We start from the raw sequence: 20,458 nt of genomic DNA on the forward strand, positions 1-20,458 counted from the left end.
GTCCCTAGTGATAAGCAGAAAAGGGAGATGAGGAAGGGGCTTTACTGGCCCAAGCAGAAACAGAAACTAAGAACCCATGACTGTATTGTCTACCTTGGACACCCCTGATTTTCTTTATCCACTCTTCAGTTGATGGAAACTTATGTAGATTCCATATCTTTGCAATTGTGAACTGGGCTGTGATAAACCTGCAAATGTAGGTGTCTTTCGGATGTAATAACTTATTTTCCTTTAAGTAGACACCCAGTAGGGGGATTGCTAGATAGAATGTTAGATCTCTTTTAGTTCTTTGAGAAATCTCCCATACTGTTTTCCATAGAGGAAACATAAATTGTATATAAATAGTACATAAATTGTACTAATTTATGTTCCCACAATGTATAAGCCTTTCCTTTTCACTGTACCTCACCAACATTTATTGTTTTTTACCAATGTCATTTTTCACAGAATTAGAAAAAACAATTATAAAATTCACATTGAATATTTCCTTTGTCTGGAAGTCAAAATCTGCTCTCACTGACTTTCACTTCTTTTACAAATTTCTAAATGGGTCTTCATCACCAAGGCCCCCACCCTGCATTTAAAGGCCTTTTTGAACTGAATCTTGCTTGTCTCTCAGTCACTGTCATTGCTCACTTTTCACATTAGCAATAGCGAACTCTTGAAAATGCTCTGAACTGTCCATTTTAGTGTCCAAGGTAGACAATACAGTCATGGGTTCTTAGTTTCTATTTCTGCTTGGGTCAGTAAAGTCCCTTCCTCATCTCCCTTTTCTGCTTATCACTAGGGACAGAAACTATAAGTCATTTTCTCATTTTCATATGTGTCTTTGATTGTCATCATTAGAACAAAGACTTACTTAGTAATTATATGCCTGGAACTGTTGATCTGAAAGCTTTACTTCCGTTAACTCATTTAGTCCTCATAAGAATTATTATTACCATTTTTACAGATGATGAAATTGAGGCAATGAGAGGCTAAGGAACTTTTGTAATATCAGTATAGCTGATATTTGAATCCAGGCAATCTGACTCTAGAGCCTGTGGTTTTGGCCATTGGTCTGATATTTTTGCTCTCCTGGCTGTCCTACCCTCCTTATTCTTCAAAACCCAGATCAGAAGTTATTCCATTATAGGCTCGGCGTGGTGGCTCACACCTGTAATCCCAGCATTTTGGGGGGCCGAGGCAGGCGGATTACTTGAGGTCAGGAGTTCGAGACCAGCCTGGCCAACATGGTGAAACCCTATCTCCACCAAAAACACAAAAATTAGCCAGGTGCAGTCGTGGGCGCCTGTAATCTCAGCTACTTGGGAGGCAGGAGAATCGTTTGAACCCGGGGAGTGGAAGCTGCAGCAAGTCGAGATCACGCCACTGCACTCTAGCCTGGGTGACAGAGGGAAACTCTGTTAAAAAAAAAAAGAAAGAAAGAAGTTTTCCTATTATATAACCTTCCCTTGTATCGTCACATAGCATTACTCATTTGTTCTTCAATATATCCTGTAATTGTACTTATTTATTTTGCTGAATTAGAAAGATAACTTGAACAATAACAGATATGGGGAAAGCAGGTTGACTTCTGGCTAGTTTTGTTGATGGCTGATAGGGATAGACTATAAAGCGACTAGTTTTGGACATATTAAGTTTAAGGTGATAGCTGAATATGCAAGTACAGAAGACCAACAAACAGGTGAAGATGCAGCACCAACTCAGCAAAAAGGCTGTTGCTGCACTACAAATCTAAAAGGAGAAAAAAAATTGATATGAGTAAATGCAAAGAATCAAAGATATAGGCCGGGCGCAGTGACTTAACACCTGTAATCCCAGTACTTTGGGAGGCGGGGTGGGTGGATCACGAGGTCAGGAGATCGAGATCATCCTGGCCAAAACGGTGAAACCATGTTTCTGTTAAAAAATACAAAAAAATTAGCTGGGTGTGATGGTGTGCGCCTGTAGTCCCAGCTACTCGGGAGGCTGAGGCAGGGGTATTGCTTGAACCAGGGAGGTGGAGGTTGCAGTGAGAGGAGGTTGTGCCACTGGACTCCAGCCTGGCGACAGAGTGAGACTCCATCTCAACAACAACAACAACAACAAAAAGAATCAAAGACGTAGTAAGAGGCCTAGGGTGCTCTAGTTTTATGGAAGACACAGTAAGATGCAATTTAAAGAGGGAGTTGATGATCATCATCACCATCGAATTCTAAAAAATCTGCCAGATATGATGAAGACTGAATAAAGATCAAATTTAGCTAATTTAGAGTGGTAAAAGTAGGAGCCACGTTTGAGACCATGAAGAAGAGAGAGAAGGTGCTCTGGAAGAGTAAGATTCAGCATTGGGCTGGTATTCGAATTTGAGTCACAATTTATTTCAAACAGTTTGAAGAAGAAAAATAAGACTTGTATCTCAATGCTTTCCAACAAAATATACGCATGCATAATGGCAAATTTAATTAACACAGGGGTAGTCAGTTCATAACAACTTAGAGGAAAAATTAAATTTTTTATAACAATGTATTTTTTCATGATGAATTTATCCTTAAAATTTTTTTTTACAAATTTATTTTAGGGACTTTCTGGTCTCCATATCCTCATAAGTTGCATTCTGTGGGGAGAAAACAAACAAAAAACCCATCACAGTGAATAATTGAATTGCTCTGTGGCCATCATGCCTTTCTAAGCAAGCATTGAATATAGGAGGTGTATTTATGATAACCAGAGACAGAGTATGTATAGCTTGGCTCCATAAGGGTAATGTTCTTGGTTCCTATATCTACCTTTTGTACTTTCCAGCCCTTCCCTCATAATGTTATTGGGAAAGTTAACAGCTAGCATAACATTTTGAAAATCCAAAGTGTTTATACCAAAAAGATTATTCACAGTCAAATTTTCTCATGAATATTGCTGAGACCTATTATTTATTTTAATTTTAACCAAGAGTAAAGGTAATGAATATAGAGCTCTGGTTTTAGAAACCAACCTTTAAAAATAATGAGATAATGACACAGTGAATAAAGATGCATCAGGGTTGAGCAAAGTTATTTTTTAAGGTTAGAAAAACTGATTTTGAAAATGCAAAGGCAGACACAAGATCAGTCAAGAGGGAAAGAATAAAGATACAAGAGAAGTAGAACAAGTCATGGAGCAAAGTATCTGAAAATGTAGAAATGAATGGGTAAACCTAATCTCTGAAAAGATATAAAAGGACAGATGGAAGGAAGGAAGGAAGGAGAGAGGGGGGAAGGAAGGGAGAGAGGGAGAAAGGGAAAAAGGTAGGAGGGGGAGGTAAAGTAAGAAAAACTAAGGAAGGAAAAAGGAAGAGAATGGAAGGAAAGAAAAGGGAAGGTAAGGGAAGGAAAAGGGAAGGGAAAAGGGACTTAGGTAGTTTTCACTGGATAGGAAAGAAACTGAGGAAGTTTATGATGATGTACTCTTGTTTCTTGCTGAGGTGAGGGGCTGAGTTATCTGCAAATATGAGGAGTGTTCTAAGGGAATGATAAAGGACTCGAGCCATTGAGTAAAATCAATTGATATTGCAAATTATCCACTTGTGATTTTAAGAATTTCTTGATGATGCAACTTTCCCATCTAGTCTTGATTGTCTAGAGTATTTTCCTCTTCTAGTGCCTTTGCTGCCACACTGATTAAATCAATATTGATTGACAACCTCAGTGGGATATTTCCATGTGCCAGGAAGAATAGTACTATCAGCTGTACCCAATTCGTGGTGATTCAGAAACACATTTATTTTCTTATATAATAAGAAATTCCAGTGCACACATGAAGAATATGCAATTACCAGACATATTTGCTGTCTTTAGTGTGACAAGTTTATATAGTTCGAGTGTCTGGGTTTTGTGATACAGATATACAAACATACAAACTTATGCAGTAGAGTTGTCTATCCCAATGGTTACTAGACTTCTGGATTTCATGCACCAGTAAAATACAAATGGGAGGACTGACACCAGGTTGCCAATTTTACACTTGGCCAAATAAAATATTAAAACAAATAACTCATTATCACATATTCTCACCATCATTTCAAAAGAACATTTAAACATTAAATGATATTAGTCTTTAGAAAACAATCTAAAAGACACAATTTTAGAATAAAGGTCTTTTAACTTGGATATGTTCAGTTTTATAAATATTTATGGCATTATTCTTAATTTTCTGGCTTAACTATAGACATATGAAAACTTTGTCATAGGGGTGCTGCTCTGTGGAGCTGTGTTTGGAATTACTCTTTACATCCACAGTGTCTGGTCCCCAGCTTAGACAGCAAAGCGCCACCTTCTGTTATTGTATAGACAGAATCACCAGAGTATCTATCACAATTCTCCAAATCAGATCTATTTAGCATCAAATACTGGGGCCTTAACCACTATGCCACAGATCTTTTCTAAAATATTCTTATTTTAATTAAACAGTGACTATTATGAAGAACAAGGAAGGTAATCATTTCGTGACTTTTCAGGAAGATTACTGCTAGGAAATGAGAATAGTAGTTAAAAAACCAGTATACATTGAATTAATTACAAACAGTAGATCTAATTTTGAAGGTAGAAATTATAAAGTCCAGGGCATACAAAATATGATAGTGTGAACGCGCAGACATAGGCACTTCAATAACACATAGCCAAAAAAAAATCCTCCCCTTTCTAAAGACACACAGATATCTGTACTTTTATCTATTTCTCTTTACATACATACATATATATATACATGTAACTCATTTTTCTTTGAACTGATTCAAGAATGAGTTGCAGACATTGTTGCATTCACCCCTAAATATTTTAGCATGCATTTTCAGAGGACAAGAATGTTTTCTATTTTCATGGAATAGGCACACTAGTCTTAACAAAATTGGGAAAATTAGCACTATTGTAATACTAATAACTAGTAAATAGTCCATATTCAAATGTATTCAGCTTTCCCAATAGTATTATTTGTTTTTTTTTAATTTGATATTCCATCCAGAATTGTGTTTAGTTGTCATAGTTCTTTGACCTCATGGAATTCTTTAGCCTTTCTTTGTCCTTCATGACATTGACATTTTTAAAGAGTTCGGTCCAGTTATTTTATAGTGTGTCCTCAATTTGGTTTTCCTTCTGGTTAGATTATGGTTAGAAGTAATGTGGCCCTTTCAGGATATTTTATCAGGAGGCACATAGTATCAGTTGGTCTCATAATTGATGATATCTTTGAAGGTATTGTCTGCTGTGTTTCTCCAAAGTATATTTTCTTCTTTTTAAATTTTTTATTTAATAGAGAAGAGATACTTTAAGATTATGTAAATATCCTATTCCTCATCAAACTTTCACCCATGTTTTAATACTCATCGATGATTCTTGTATGAATCAATTGTCATTAGGATGATTGCCAAATAGTGATTTTCTAACTCCATTATTTCTTCTACAATTGTTAGTTAGCATTCAACTGCAAGAAACAGATTTGTATTTTTCCTTATTTATTTACATCAGTATGTATTTGTTGATTCTTATTTTATTCAATGAATTATAATCTTTTACTATCATTTATTTTGATGCTCAACTTGCCCCAGATTTGGTCAGTGGGAAGCCTCTTCTACTTGGTTCCTGCATCTTACTGACATGACCTCATCATTCTTTGAAGAATAATTACTTTTTAGCACAGAAAATATCATGTCAAATATGTCAAAATGAATGTGGAGATTTTTTTTTTTTTGGTAAAGAAGGTATGTCCTTTAATTGACAATGTTAAAAAGGAATTTAACAGCATTTAAAATATATATTCAATGATACATTTTAATTCATATTTCCAAAGAATGGGCTAGATTTTATTATTCTGAGTGTTGTAAATCCCTACTTATTCTTATATAAAATATAAAATACTATTTAAAACACATCAGTTGAATAATCTATCCTTAGATTCTAATAACTATTTAGAATGTTAAAATACTATTATTTACCAGTTCTTAGAACGCCTTCAATTCCATTGTATAATTAAAATTGTGTGGTATCTTGCTCAATTATCTTGAGAAAAAAATACGGAGAAGCTCAAGTTACCTTGATGGTAGGAAGAGAACTTATCTTGATGATGGTGTTGGAAGAAAGAAACATGTATGACTCATGGCAACCGCTGTGCTTCTATTTTGTCTGCAGGAGGCATGTGTGCTGAGTTGTTCTTTGTCTCATTTACAAAGGTATTGAAAAAAGGCCTCATATGTCCACTCTAGAACTGTACAGTTCTCCCACTAATGGCATGAGTTAGTCTAATACAGAAACAGATTATTAACAGAACAACCTAGCCTTACATTTAAATTTACCTTTAACAATTAATCATAATTGGAAATAAACATATTTTGATCTTTGACCTCTAAATCAATCTTTCAGTTCATTTCAAACTTGAGAAAATAAGAATAGCCTTAATTATAGTCTGCTATAACTCCAAAATAAAGAATTCAATGTGTGTTTATGTGAAATACATTCTACCTAATTTTTTCATCTTAGAAAGTATACGAGATGAGACATAAGAAATGAAATATTGAATCAGAATAATATTCCACCTAACCCCATGTCTTACAGAGATATTAAAGGCTATTTGCAAAGTTTTTTTTTAAAATAAGTTTTAATGAGATCAAAAATTATCTTTGTGTTTATAAGGAGGCATAAATTTACCACATAACTTTCTAACCTAGAGTTTTAGACCTAAAATGTTGCATAGGATATCTGTGGCAAATCTAATACTGAATTAGAAAGTTAGAGTTCTATTTATGGAAAGAAATTTGGCAAAAATATATGTAAACATCACCAAACAATGTTTTCCATGTTGACTTTTCTCTCTGCTTAGCTGTTTCTGACACACCGTGGAATGTGGAGATTTATATGATTATGTTTTACCAGTTCTTCTCTTTGTATTTGGAAAGGTAACAGTGAGTAATGGCGTGGATGGGTAGTATAAAAATTCTGCAGAGTTTATCCTATAATTCTTACCTATCTTAGTTGGAAATGGGAATTTTTTTCAGCTACTAATATATCGGAATTAATTGAGGTGTTGTTTTAGGATTGTGATGTTATGAAGAGGCAAAGTCATTCCATTGTACAAGGATGGGAAAAGCACTTTTAATTACTGTCCCTTTTCCAGTTGAGGCTATATTCCCTCTTCTGGCTTCACCTGATGACAAGGGAAGGCTTCTCATTCCTCAGAAATTTAGATAGATTTATTTAGATTGTTAATTTTACTATCTGGACCACCTGAGTAACCTTTCCATGATATCTATGAATTCTGCACTGGACTTCATTGTGGTTCCCCCAGTTACTATTTTTCTTTATCTGCAAAAGTTAACAAGATTAAGACCCCAAGCTGAAGCAAGGCACATCTTTGCTTCCTGCTGACTTTCATGAGCTATTGAATCACCTTGTATCAGCCAGGCAGGAGACAGATGGCATGCTGAAATGAGGCATATAGAAGAATTTCATGAAGGGGACATTTACAAAGATATCAGCAATGTTAGGAGAAAGCTACAAGGAATTCAAAAGCACTCTCAATGCAGCAGCAGACCTGAAGGAGCAAGGGGAGGGGTGATTACCAGACCCCAGAGAAAGCAGCTTCAGTTGTATGAGGGGCAGTCTGATTGGAGTATGACTTTTGGGGGAGGAATGAGTCCAGTGCCAACCCAGGGCAACCCAGCAAAGAAGGAATTGGAGAAGAAATATTCCTATGTCAATCTTCTCTCTCTGGTGCTTTCCCACTGGTGCTTCTTATGGCCAAACCAATTGGGAGCTCAAAGGTAGGAGAGCCCATTGATACAGTGTGTAGAAGTCATCCTTCTGGGACACACGGAATGATACAGAAGCATAGAGAGTGGCTCTGGAGGAGCAAACACAGTATCCTACACACATGGCAACTCTAAATTTTTAAATATGATTTAAAGATTTATTTTCATAGCTCAAGTGGTCATCCACCATCACTCTGGCTCCCATACTTCTCTTCCTCCTGGAATCACTAGCTATCCTCTGACACCAGTTCTTCCCCCTAACAGAGAACACACCTGCTGCTTGTAATTCTGGGAGGTCATTACCCCCTACCCCCAGTGACATATCTACCCTAGGTTTTCTTGTCAACCTGGGCATGCCTCTGTGTGTGTGTGTGTGTGTGTGTGTGTGTGTGTGTGTGTGTGTGTGCTCCCCTTCTCCCCCAATTTGTAATGTAAAAAATCTCCATATCATTATAATATTCTGTTAACAAAAAGTGACTGGGCAAACAATAAAATAAAAAATGTAATCTTTATTAGTTTTGCACATTTTAAATGTTGGTTAGCATTATTTAGCATAATAGTAGCATTTTCCAGCATGCAGTTCACGAATACAATTTATCTAAGTAGTTTTAAGAAAAAGAGGAGCCTATGGTTTGCTTCTGTAAGAAACACAAAATGTCCTGATGTAATTGACTATATAAGTTGACTACTCTGTTTTTGTGGAAAAAAAAAATTATGAAGCCCACATTATATTTAAAACAATCTAGAGTAGCATTATTCCAAAGAAATGAAAACATAAACCAAAGTCAGAAAAAAAGAACAAAAATAAAATAAGCACTACCTTCAATTCAGTTAGTACAGGTACTACCAGAAGTACAAATAAAATTTTAAACCCTTTTGCAATTGCAAAGCATAATTTGGATATGAGTTGTGAACCTATTTTGCTCCTTAAAATTGTGAAATGATCTAAAATTAGCAAATGTAATTAAAAAAGCAGAAATCTACAACTCCCCAGTCTTGTTTTCACGTCTTATTTAGCAAATTTCTTTCGTGAAAAAGTACTATGGACAGAAAGTAAGAAAAGTGATTGTGATATCAACCTGAAGATAATTTCCTCTTCATATTTATGTACATAATGCTGAAAAATAAAATGACTTTTTACAGTATTTATATTTGCTTGTAAAATTCTAAACACATTTTTAACAGGTTAAGCAGTGTGGTTTTTTAAACGTGTCTGTACAGTCTGGCTATATACCATATGTTATCCACTTAAAATGTAAAAATAACCAAAAAGCTGTTAAAGTGCTGCAAACTATTGCTTAATGACTTAAATAAATGAGATCTGTTGAACAATTTCCTTGACTTTACCACTGACATATGGTTTCTCATAAATAAGATTCTGAGCAGGGAGAGAAACCAGATACAGCAGCACGGTAATATAAACATGCATTGATAGCATCCAAACTATCTATAAATGGTACAGAATACATTTTATTACCTGTGTAAAGCTTGCACTCTACATTTCTTGTGGTACATATTTGATGCAATAAATACTGTGCTTAGGTCATTATTTTTTTGCTCAAACGTGCACCACAGGGCAAAATGACTATTTACATAATAAATAGCATTTCCTTAACATATACAGTGTCAACCTTGCTGAGAGCCAAAGATGGCTAAACAAAGTGCAGGATAAAGCAGAAATTTATAAAGAGTTATTTTGGTCAATTCAGTCTTCTGGCGGTGGAGGGTGAGGGGCAATATTCACTATTCAGGTTTTTTTTTTTTTTAATACAACAACAAGAAACATAACATTTATGACTCCAGACATTTGAATGAAGTTTGCACCTGCTAAGATTTACTGGCCTATCCGCAAACTATCTACTTGGTCTAGGGGCTGGATTTCGCAAAACAAGATCAACAAAACACCTCCACTTATCACCCAGTTACCCTCCCAGAAATATGGTGAAATTTAAGAACTTGTGTTTCTTGTGACTTTTTCTCATGCATGATCTCTAAGTGCAGCATGCCCTCATGCAAACCACGACTTTGTGTAGCTGGGAGGGCCATGTGGTTGCCATACCCCCAGGTGGCATACCTGTTATAGAGGTCCTTAGCCTATTTCTCAACAGAAACTTCGTTTACAAAAATAGTCACATATAATAAACACATGGATTAACAAAAAGATGAATCCACTAACAGATTCCGTAAAAATGTGACAAATGTGGCAGTTGAAATGCAAACAGTGGATACAATTACTATACTAAAGTGTTTCATGTTAAACAACCCCAAAATTATAGGTTTGCACCCCTTGAAACTGGTCCCTACAGTCTGACTAGCCATTGTGTATCTTATCTTCAGCAGTGTCAGCTGGTAGTGAGAACAGTAACCTCCTGTCAAGGTCGTCTCCCCTTTACACAGAGTCACAGTTTACTGACAAGGGGTCACTGTCTTATTGTAGGCACTGACCTTAAGGAGATTTGTGTAAAAACAGTCAGTTTGGCATTGACCTCCTAAAGGAGTCCTGTTGATAAAAATACATCACCTTCACAGGCTGTAAACAATTTGTCACCCAATTATTTTTATTTGTTTTCATTTATTTCCCTTTGGCTTTTTCATCTTTGCCTTCTTGCTCATGTTTTTCCACAATTGGCTTTGTCACCCGGTCATAGGAAGGTGGACAAGCTGCAGTGGACATGGTCAGATCAGTTTTTTCTGTAATAGAGTTTTCATTTATTCTGTCAATTATCATGTCTTCTTTTATAAGATTAGCCCCACCTTTGATTTTGTTTTTATTGTATGTAAAGGAAGCTTGTTTTACAGTTCGCTTTAAAAGGTGGCGTCTGTAAGCACGCTGAATAATAACAGCAGATACTTCCTCTTGCTTTCGTTTTAAAGTAGTAGTGATTGGCTGATAGGAGACCTTGGAAGGATTGGAAGCCATGAATCGCTCTTCCATCTGTATTCGTAGAGCATCCATCTCTCCACTCTCTCCTAGAACCCGCTTTGTAAAAGCAAATAAGATATCAAGACAGTGGATCCGGTCACCACTCACCATGGGCAAATCCATAGCAATGAGCTGGAGTTTGTTTGGTTGTGGCAGATTGAGAGGCGGTTCAAGTGCAGCTGCAAACTGAGATAATTTTTCAAATTCCATGAACTGAGTTGCATCGGGATCAAACTTCTCCCAAACCTCATAGAACATCTCAAAGTCATCCTCACTCAGAGGCTCTGCACTTTCTTCAGTAGCAACACTGAAGTTCTCCAGGATGACCGCGATGTACATGTTCACCACAACCAGGAAGGATATGATGATGTAACTGACAAAAAAGAAAATTCCAACAGATGGGTTCCCGCAATCTCCCTTAACTGAGCTTCCAGGGTTAACTTTATTAGGGTCACAGTCGGGTGGCTTACTGTTGAGAATGGGTGCTAGCAATCCATCCCAGCCAGCAGAGGTTGTAATTTGGAACAGGCAGATCATGCTGTTGCCAAAGGTCTCAAAGTTGAACATGTCATCGATCCCAACTTCCCTCTTAACATAGGCAAAGTTAGACATCCCAAAGATGGCGTAGATGAACATGACCAGGAAGAGCAGGAGGCCGATGTTAAATAACGCAGGAAGGGACATCATCAAAGCAAAGAGCAGCGTGCGGATCCCCTTTGCTCCTTTGATCAGACGTAGGATTCGGCCAATCCTGGCAAGACGGATCACTCGGAACAGGGTAGGGGACACGAAATACTTTTCTATCAGCTCGGCCAGAAACATACCTAGAATAAACAATGAGAATACCAACCAGTGAAGAAATCATGCGTTAAAAATAAACATATGTTTCTTCTAAAGCTCCAAGGTAAAGTTCAGAGTCCTGAACTCAGTTATATTATCTTAAATATGGCAGCTATATAATACATATATACAATTGCATATTATATATTATAAATAAATCTTAATTTTGAAATTCAGCAATAATTTCAACTATAAGGATTACAGTACTTTTTTTTTTATCTTTAAGAGATGTTTATAAACTACTTTTAGTTTACGTAAAGTACCAAGTCAGAATTTAGAAATAAAATAAGTTAAAAATTCACATTTGACTGAACAGTAGCGGCCCAACAGTATAGGTACAAGTTTATATGTATACAGTGACTTTTTCTGAAATTGCCATATTCTAAATTCTCTATTTACTCCTTTTCCATCTGAAAGTATTGGTAGCTTTTGATGCTACTTTCACCTCCCCATGATCTTGGTACTTACTTAAGTTCCACTCTAATATTTTTATATACTTATTTATGTATGTTCTGGTGCATTTCTAAAAGGATCCCAGGTTGATGCTCTTTTTAGTCTCCTGTACTTAATGTTGTATTTCAATTCTTTTTGGTCTCCTGTACCTAACACTGTAATCTCAGTCTTCTTATTTTAACCTTCTCTCTCCATTTGCTTTTTAAATAAAAACTATATTTGTAAAGTTAAAAAGAAGAGCTCAAGAAACCAAATGCCTTCAAGTTTAAATGCCTCATTCTGAAAAGACGAAGTATAAGAGTGTGTGTGTGTGTGTGTGTGTGTGTGTAAGAGAGAGAGAAGGAGATGTGTAGGAATACACCTTTATACCTTAGCCATACTAGTTATAACCAAGGATTATAATTAGTGGGAATCAAAGGCTGTATACAATGTGTTGGATATAAGGCCAGTTTCTTCAGAGAAGGGAGTGGCATGAAAATCTGTCCAACAGAGGTGCCTTGTTTTGAATAGCAAAATATTGAACCAGTCATATCATCCTGTTTAGGGAAGAATGAATAGTTTAGGCCCACAGACAGATGCTTTTCACTTTACTAGAGCTTTAGTTGTGTCTAATGAAATGAGCTATTGCTCATGAGGCTAGTTATATGTTCCAGGCTTTGAAGTATAGTACTAATGATGTCCCATGTCATTGTATTTCCCTTGTGCATCATTATTATAAACCCATTTTTAAGGTAGTCTAGAAAATCTCTACATGACACTCGTAAAGAACCTACTATATGCATTTGCTAATAATGTTTTGTCCTCGTCTTTATTCTCTTTTTACGCAATACTTTTCCTTATCTTGAAACCACTTTCCACTAATATCTATATGCTAGTGACTCCATGTCTATTCTCTAAAAGCAATTTTCCTGAGTACCAGACTACATTTCTAGTCTTGTTAATGGAACCATCTAGATACTGTATTGGTTCTTCAATCTCAACATGTCAAAAACATTTTTATCTTACTTAATAGCACAGGTCTAGTTCAAATGACTACATTTACACTAAGTATAATTATTCTAAATGGATAGAATAAGAAACAATACTGACTACAGTAGGAGACATTATGTTAAAAAAACCAAACATCTGGATAAAATGTATCAAAATATTTACAGTGATTATCTCTGATTGCTGGGATGATCTTGAATCTAATCTTGATTGTTTCAACTTTCACTTCTATTTAACTGAATTTAAGAACTTTAAATATTTCTTACCTACAATGGAGAGAATGACAACCACAAAATCAAAAATATTCCAGCCAATGGTAAAGTAATAATGGCGTAGAGAGATGAGCTTCAGTACACACTCTCCAGTAAACAGCACAATGAACACCAGATTGATTCGTGACAAAATGGTAGTCACATATTCACTCTGGTCATCTGTTTCCACCATCATTGTGACCATGTTAAGACAGATGAGAATCATGATGCTTATGTCAAAAACTTGTCTGGTTACGAAGTCAAAGACCATTCCTTGAAATTTGTTCTGTAGAGAAATAGAAATGCTTTTAGCAATAAAGGAGTTTTCTCATGTGCGTTAGCATCAAGTACTTTCTGCATTAATTGACTTTCTAGTTTCTTGCAAAGTAGTCATTGACCCTGATTTTTGTAAGAATGATTTATAGCATATTAATTGTTAAAATTTAGTTATTTAAATTGCCATTTACTAATGTGCATTTCTCAGAATAACAATCCCTTGTCCAAAGAGGGTTTCTGATGAAAAAAAAAAAAAAACAAAACCAGAACACTCGATACTGTATATTTCTTCCAGAGATATGCAATGCATATCAACATTTTAAGATTATGAGAAGGTAAGAAACCCATTTAATTTCTTTTCAAGACTTTCTAATGATCAGCTGGACCATACATCCATTTTAAAATATAGTACTATTAATATTTCACTTGTATTCTGAAATAATTGTTAAAGAGAATTTGGAATTTCCAGGACACATCTATAACATTATGCATTTAAATACCACATCAATATTCATATTCTTCTACCAAATAGCCTTGGCTAACATTGTCAGACACAGAATGCTGAACCTGCACAAGGATAATGGGACCAGAATGACATTTCTTATATGTTTATGTCAAAAAAATTCATGTTCTTTGTCATTGATCTGTGATTCTGCTTCCCAGTTCTGCCACTGCTGGTCACTGAACGTCATCCGCAGGCTTATTTCTTTGGGCCACTGAGGAATTCTGAGGGCATTTCTCACATATTTTTCCTACAAATTGTTGGTTCTTTTCTACTTTCAGTGCTAATTTTAACAGAGAAAGTGCATATTTCTCGATCACTCTCAGGAAGGCAATATTCAGTCATCACAATATGAGTATTTGCTACTATTTTTTCCTTGATGCACCCTAGGAGTTACTGAAACCTCTCAGATCATCATCACAAACATCTTTAGAGTGTGGGATAATGGCTCTCCATTTTAATAGCAGTTTGTTTGTTTCATCATGGAAGCATGAGTATTGTTATTTATCATCATAAACTGTAATTAGTGACCCTGACTTCGGCAGACATTAGTAATATCTAACTCTGTAGCCATATATATGAGTAGTAGATACTGGAATTCTTTCCTCCTTTAAAACACTTAGTATCTCTAGTGAAAAATAAAATAGAAGTAAGGTGCTATTTCACTCAACACTTCATCCATTTCTTAAAATATTAGAAAATTGCATTTCTTATAGCCCCATCCAAAGGTTTACTTCTTTCCCTGATATTACTTGGCAACCGTTCTTGAGTTGTGTGATTAACTTTCTCTTGTGCATATCACATGGTCTATGTGTCCATTGGCCAATTAATATGGATTCTAATGGTATGCTTCTAAATCTCTTGAAGTCAAGGCATCTTCTATTTTTTCTTGTTCTTTTTGGTGTTTAATTTTTGTTGTTGTTACCATTACCATAAAAGATACAAACTATGATGCTCTAAAAGTGAAAGAAATTTTTTCTACTGGAAATGTTAGCTACTTTCTTTTTTGTGAGACAACCATGCAAGTTTTTGTTTTTATATTTTCCCCCATATCATTTGGTATTTCTTACTCCTGGTCGAGGTATAGGCTTTTGCGGTTTTTTCGATCCTAATTTTTTCATTGCATTATAGTATTTCTTCTGTTCTTCTGTCATAAAGATGTCTTGACCTCCAAAGTATAGAAAAGAAAAATCAAACTGGTTAAAACTGTGTCCTTTTGCACATATTTTTTCAATGTTAAAATAGAAAATGTATGGCTAAAAAAATAAATGCAAAATTCAACTGATTAGCATAATTATATCTGTGATTCAAAATGTGAAAAATTGAAAGTTCTCTTTAGGTATGATAATAATATCTAATTCCTTAAATAATTCAAAATTGACTTTATTATTATTTTCTTATGAAGACAAACCCCCAAATCTCAAAAAGGTTAAGTATTTTATCCAAGACTATATGCTTAGTGAATGGTGAAATTTGGTTCACTGAGATAATAAATACTTGGTACCTTATACTATACATACTACCTTTATGATGTTAAAGGTAATAATTTTCTTATTTAAATGTAGCAAAGAGTTAGAGTATGCATACTGCAAGATGGTTTGGAGTTACTCATTAAAAAAGTCACTCCAACTCTGTCAAGAATTGGAGCAAAGGGATAAAAAGAAAACTGGATGAGTGAGTGAGAGATTTAGGGGATAAATCAGAGTTCATAGCATAGTAAGTATGGGACAGACTAGTAGGGATAGAAGATTGGAACACTGGCAAGTAAGTGAAATGGAGTAGCCTGATATTGACTACAGAATACTACTAGTAATAAGAAAAGGGAATTGAGGGGAGAATGTTCTGTAGTGAAAGAAAGCACTCATTATACAAAAAGCAAACATACTGAGCAAGTGAGATGAAGCAACAGTACATAAAGGAAGAAACACAAATGGCCAATAAGCATTTAAGAACATGTTCAAATGTAATAAAATACATAAAAGTCATAACAATTAAGGTGATAAAATTCATAAAAATAAAAATTAAATAGTTTTCACCTATTAAATACCAAGTATTCAAAAACAAAGATAATGTTTGGTGACAGTGAGGGAATAGTGGCATGGGTGCTCATACACTGTTATTGGGAGTTTGAGTAGATATATTACTCTGGGGGAGTAAAATACTTCATTGTGGGAATTTATTCTAAGGAAATAATTAAAGCCTTATTTTCTCTCTCTCTTTTTTTATGTACGAAGACTTTCAACAAGGTACTATTTAAATCATTAAAGATTAAAAACAATCTAAATTATCAACCTACTAGGGAATGAATAAGTAAATTATGATAATGTATGTATGAAGACTTAACAAAATGAGAAAATACTGATGTTAAGTCAAAAGTGGAATTTATAATTATAGATAAAAATTAAAACAATAAGTATGTATAGAAATAGTCTGAACAGAAAAACAAAATGTGAATGGCAGCAGTTACTTCCAAGTGAAGATATTTATTTACTTTCCATATGTTCTATAATGTACATAAGTAACTGGGACAATCAAATGAGCCTTATAAATGATAAATAATAAAGAGTCATACAATTCAAGACTGAAAGGGATAGCTTACAATTAAATATCTTGGAGAAAGAAGTGGGAATATATAAAAGAAATCAATGAAAGAAAAAAGCATAAAAATAAACACTAGAAGAAGCTTACATCCGGTTTCCTAATTTCAAAAAATTAGTTGGAAAATATATTTTCAAGGGGGAGTGGGTAGTTGTACGCATATAATAACAAGTTGTTTTCGGGAAAGGGGCATATTAGGTTGCTTTCTAGTTTTATTCTAATTATTATTATATTTAAGACAGAAAATGTTTCTTGATAATGAATAAAAGGAGAAAAACTTTACGAACCTATGCACAAGAGTGTGGAACACAGTTATTCTTAGCTTTCTATAGCTGGAAATATATGGATAGTGAATGACAGAGGGAGAGGAAGGAAAAATCAGTTATAATATATACTCCCATTTGGTTTCTAAATTCAAGTACGCATTTGGCAGAGAAAACACTTCAAGGAATAATTTTCTATCTCAGTGGGAGAGAAAATATTAGAAATACTTATCTTCTTTTTCTGCTGGTTGAAATTATCTATGATGACACCAATAAACAGGTTCAAGGTGAAGAAGGACCCAAAGATGATGAAAATAACAAAGTAAAGATACATGTACAGACTTTCTTCATACTTAGGCTGGAGTTCCACCTACCAAAGGAGATTATTTTGTAAAATATTACCATACATTTTAGTGCTGGAAATATCATTGGTGCTTTTTCATAACAATAGAAAAAAATTATTCTTACTAATATGTCAGCATTTTTTTTTTTTCTGAATCAACTACCTCTAAAAACATCTCTGAAATTAGTCTTTAGGGATGTTTTCATGTGAAAAATGTGGCTACTATGACATTCTAAAATCTATTTTTATAACTATAAATACAAATACTATTCTTCCATTTGAACAGTAATGTGCTAAATTTACAAGCTTTTAAGGTACTGAATTTTAGTAATTTTAAAATTATTAATAAAAAATTTTAAAACTGTAAATATCCATAGGCTAGGTTTAGAAACAATCATTCATGTATGCATGAAATAATGTAGCAAATAAGAAATGAGTTGTTCATTCAGATGTTTGGCACTATACCCTAATGTGACAGTCACTGAATTTTTCAGATTAAGTAGACATAAATGGACAGTTCATTTTATAAATCCTCAGTTGATTATTTAATTCCTAGATTGTGCTTATAACAAATGGACTATTACTTATAATTTAGTAATGGACTGAAAAAGTCACTACAATATTTTAACAGATTCCTGTCCTTCTAAAGGCAACAAAGTTAAAAGCCAACTAAACACACAAAACAAAATATAAGTGACAAAGTGAAATAAAACAACTCTGGAGGTTATCAAAATGATATTCAACATAAAACTAAAGCTATTTGAAATGCACTTCGAGAAAGATAACACCAAACTATCAGGTTGAAGACTGCAGGGACAAATGTTATTCTTCATGATGATAAACTAAACAGATGAGACTTCAGGATAGAAAGATGAAGGTTGACAGAAAATACTACGTCTTGCAAAGTTTTGAAGAGCAAAGTTGGAATGAGCGTGAATTTCAGTTTAGGTCCTAGAGCCTTAAAGAGGCTGAAATCAAATAAAATAGGTTTATACTTTGGTGATATACACTAAAAGGAATCTGTTGGCCACAGAAATGATTGCAACTTCAGTCAATTTATGGAGGCTAAAAATCATATAAAAGCATTCTTTTTTTTGGTTTAAAATATGATTATTTGAAAGAAATCAACACAGTAATCTAAGACTGACAGAACAATATCCATAAGTTTTCATGCTGTCTAATATGGAGGGTGACTATACATTTCAACTAATGATAGAAATCATATATTTCTTCAAATTTGGCCCTATACACTAAAATTACTACTAATTATATAATGTGTGGATAAATAGGAAACAAAATAGAAAATATTTAAAAGAAAAATATTTGTTAGTTATTAAATATATGAATTTCTTACTTTGGTTTTCAAAATAATGCATGTGTTGAATTATCTTAGTAAGATCTTTCTGATAAACATTGCTGTGCTTGAATACTTACCTGACACACTTTTTCCCAAATATTTTAAATCAAGATAGAATCATTTCATTTGGTTATATTTTATCCGATTAATTTTACCACCTGGTCAATATTATAAAAAGACTTAGAATACAAGGAATACTTACATTTCTGGAATCAACTGCTGCATACATTATATCCATCCATCCTTTAAATGTGGCCTATTAAGAAGGACATGCATGTTTTACTTTGGAGTAAAAAATAATTTAGACCTGATGTTTAATAAATATTCTTACTGATATAATTTTCAAAAGAGAATATTTTTGAAAGACATTTCAAAACAAATTTTACATAGATTTTGGACCAAGACAGTATGTTAGTAAGGCTTTTCATTTCTAGAACACATATTGAACAAAATGACCATTTGATATATCCTCCCATTTGATAACCAACTCACAAGTACTTTTCAATTCTTTAGAGTTCATGGTATCATGATATTTAAAGCAGTATTAAAATTTGCTGGAGCACTTTTAGGAGGTCTTACAAATGCGAACACATGTGTCAATAGCTCTATCAGGCTAATAATTACAACTTAGATCTAAGGATCATCTGCTAAAATTTATCTGCAGGGTGATCAAAGTGATTGAAAATTTAAGATTTCTCTTTATTATAACAATGTAAGGATAGTACCAGGATACATAAAGGCAGGGTTGCAACTATCTTTTTAAGAATTTTAGAGCAAAACATTTAGAAATAATCCCATATTCTATTTTCTTTCTGAAATTCTTGAAGATAATAACTTAATATGAATAAGAAACGTGAACAATAGTACAGCAGACACTTGGCACTCACAGGATGAAGGATACTCAGGCTAACAACTTACAGTAATTTGTTACTTGTCCTAGGGCATGAATTTTGAGTCCTGTGGGCCTAAAAGGATTATTCCTTAGCTAGTGAGGGAGGCTAGCAAAGCTTTAGCATCTGTATCACAATATATCTTTGTTTTGATAACACTAACCCTTGTGAAGTGGTGGATATCATGAGACAAAAGCTAAGCAAGGGTGTGGGTGACAGCAGTGAAAAGAAAGTAATGATTCTTAGCTAGAAAGTACAAGGCTTTTGTACATGAAAGAGAGATGTGTTAAATATGTTAGTGGCTTAGGTCAATGATAGAACAAGTTCATTACACACTTGGTATAGAAACAGAAAAAAGTGATTCAAGGGGCCATTTCAATGACTTACTAATCAATAGAGAGGTGATTCTATAAAAGCCAAATGTGAAGCAGTATTTTAGAGGGTTTTTTTTTTTTTTTTTTTTTGGTAGCAGAATTTATTTAATAGCTTTGTACAGGACCATCACTATATTTTCAAAATTGCTTACATTTTAAAGGATTGCTTAAAATTTTAAATATTTCTTTCCTCAAATTTATGGAGGAAGTGGTTGCTTTAGTGATATTTACAAGTGTGGTCATTCGTTAAAGGTTACAATAAATGCCCAAATAAATGTCATCATGTGTTGACAATTTTTAAAGAAAACATTCTTGCCAGATTTTTTTAACTTTTATTTTTATTTGTCTTTAGATACAGGGTCTCACTATGTTGCCCCCACTGGTCTAGATCTCCTGGCCTCAAGCAATCCTCCAGTTTTGGCCTCCTAAAGAGCTGGGATTACAGGCATGAGCCAACATGCCCCACCCGTTCTTGCCAGTGGGGCATTTTTAAAATAGAGATTTTAAAAATCTCTATTTTAATTGCACGAATATTCCGAGTAGGTCAAAAATGTTAAGAAGATAAATAAGAATTTCCAACAAAAAGGTGGGAGAATTTGTAAAGTAATCATAGTAGACACCTCTGGAAGAGCTGCAAAAGGGTTT

The 20,458-nt window shown here is 34.3% G+C and overlaps 1 protein-coding gene across 2 annotated transcripts in view; it reads right to left on the reverse strand.

Annotated features, from left to right (window-relative positions):
* Positions 1-8,252: 8,252 nt before the first annotated feature.
* The window catches only part of SCN1A (sodium voltage-gated channel alpha subunit 1), a 97,293-nt gene continuing 85,087 nt past the window's right edge, over positions 8,253-20,458 (reverse strand). For both annotated transcript variants that reach the window (XM_028830800.2, XM_028830795.2), the window contains exons 22-26: positions 18,752-18,805; positions 17,082-17,219; positions 15,059-15,163; positions 13,226-13,496; positions 8,253-11,503 (exon numbers count right to left, since the gene is read on the reverse strand). In XM_028830800.2, the coding sequence (XP_028686633.1) occupies positions 10,329-11,503; positions 13,226-13,496; positions 15,059-15,163; positions 17,082-17,219; positions 18,752-18,805 (1,743 nt within the window). In that variant the 3' untranslated portion in view covers positions 8,253-10,328. The remainder of the gene's footprint in view (positions 11,504-13,225; positions 13,497-15,058; positions 15,164-17,081; positions 17,220-18,751; positions 18,806-20,458) is intronic.

This window comes from Macaca mulatta, chromosome 12 (assembly GCF_049350105.2).
Source record: "Macaca mulatta isolate MMU2019108-1 chromosome 12, T2T-MMU8v2.0, whole genome shotgun sequence".
In the NCBI taxonomy this organism is placed as follows: Eukaryota; Metazoa; Chordata; class Mammalia; order Primates; family Cercopithecidae; genus Macaca; species Macaca mulatta.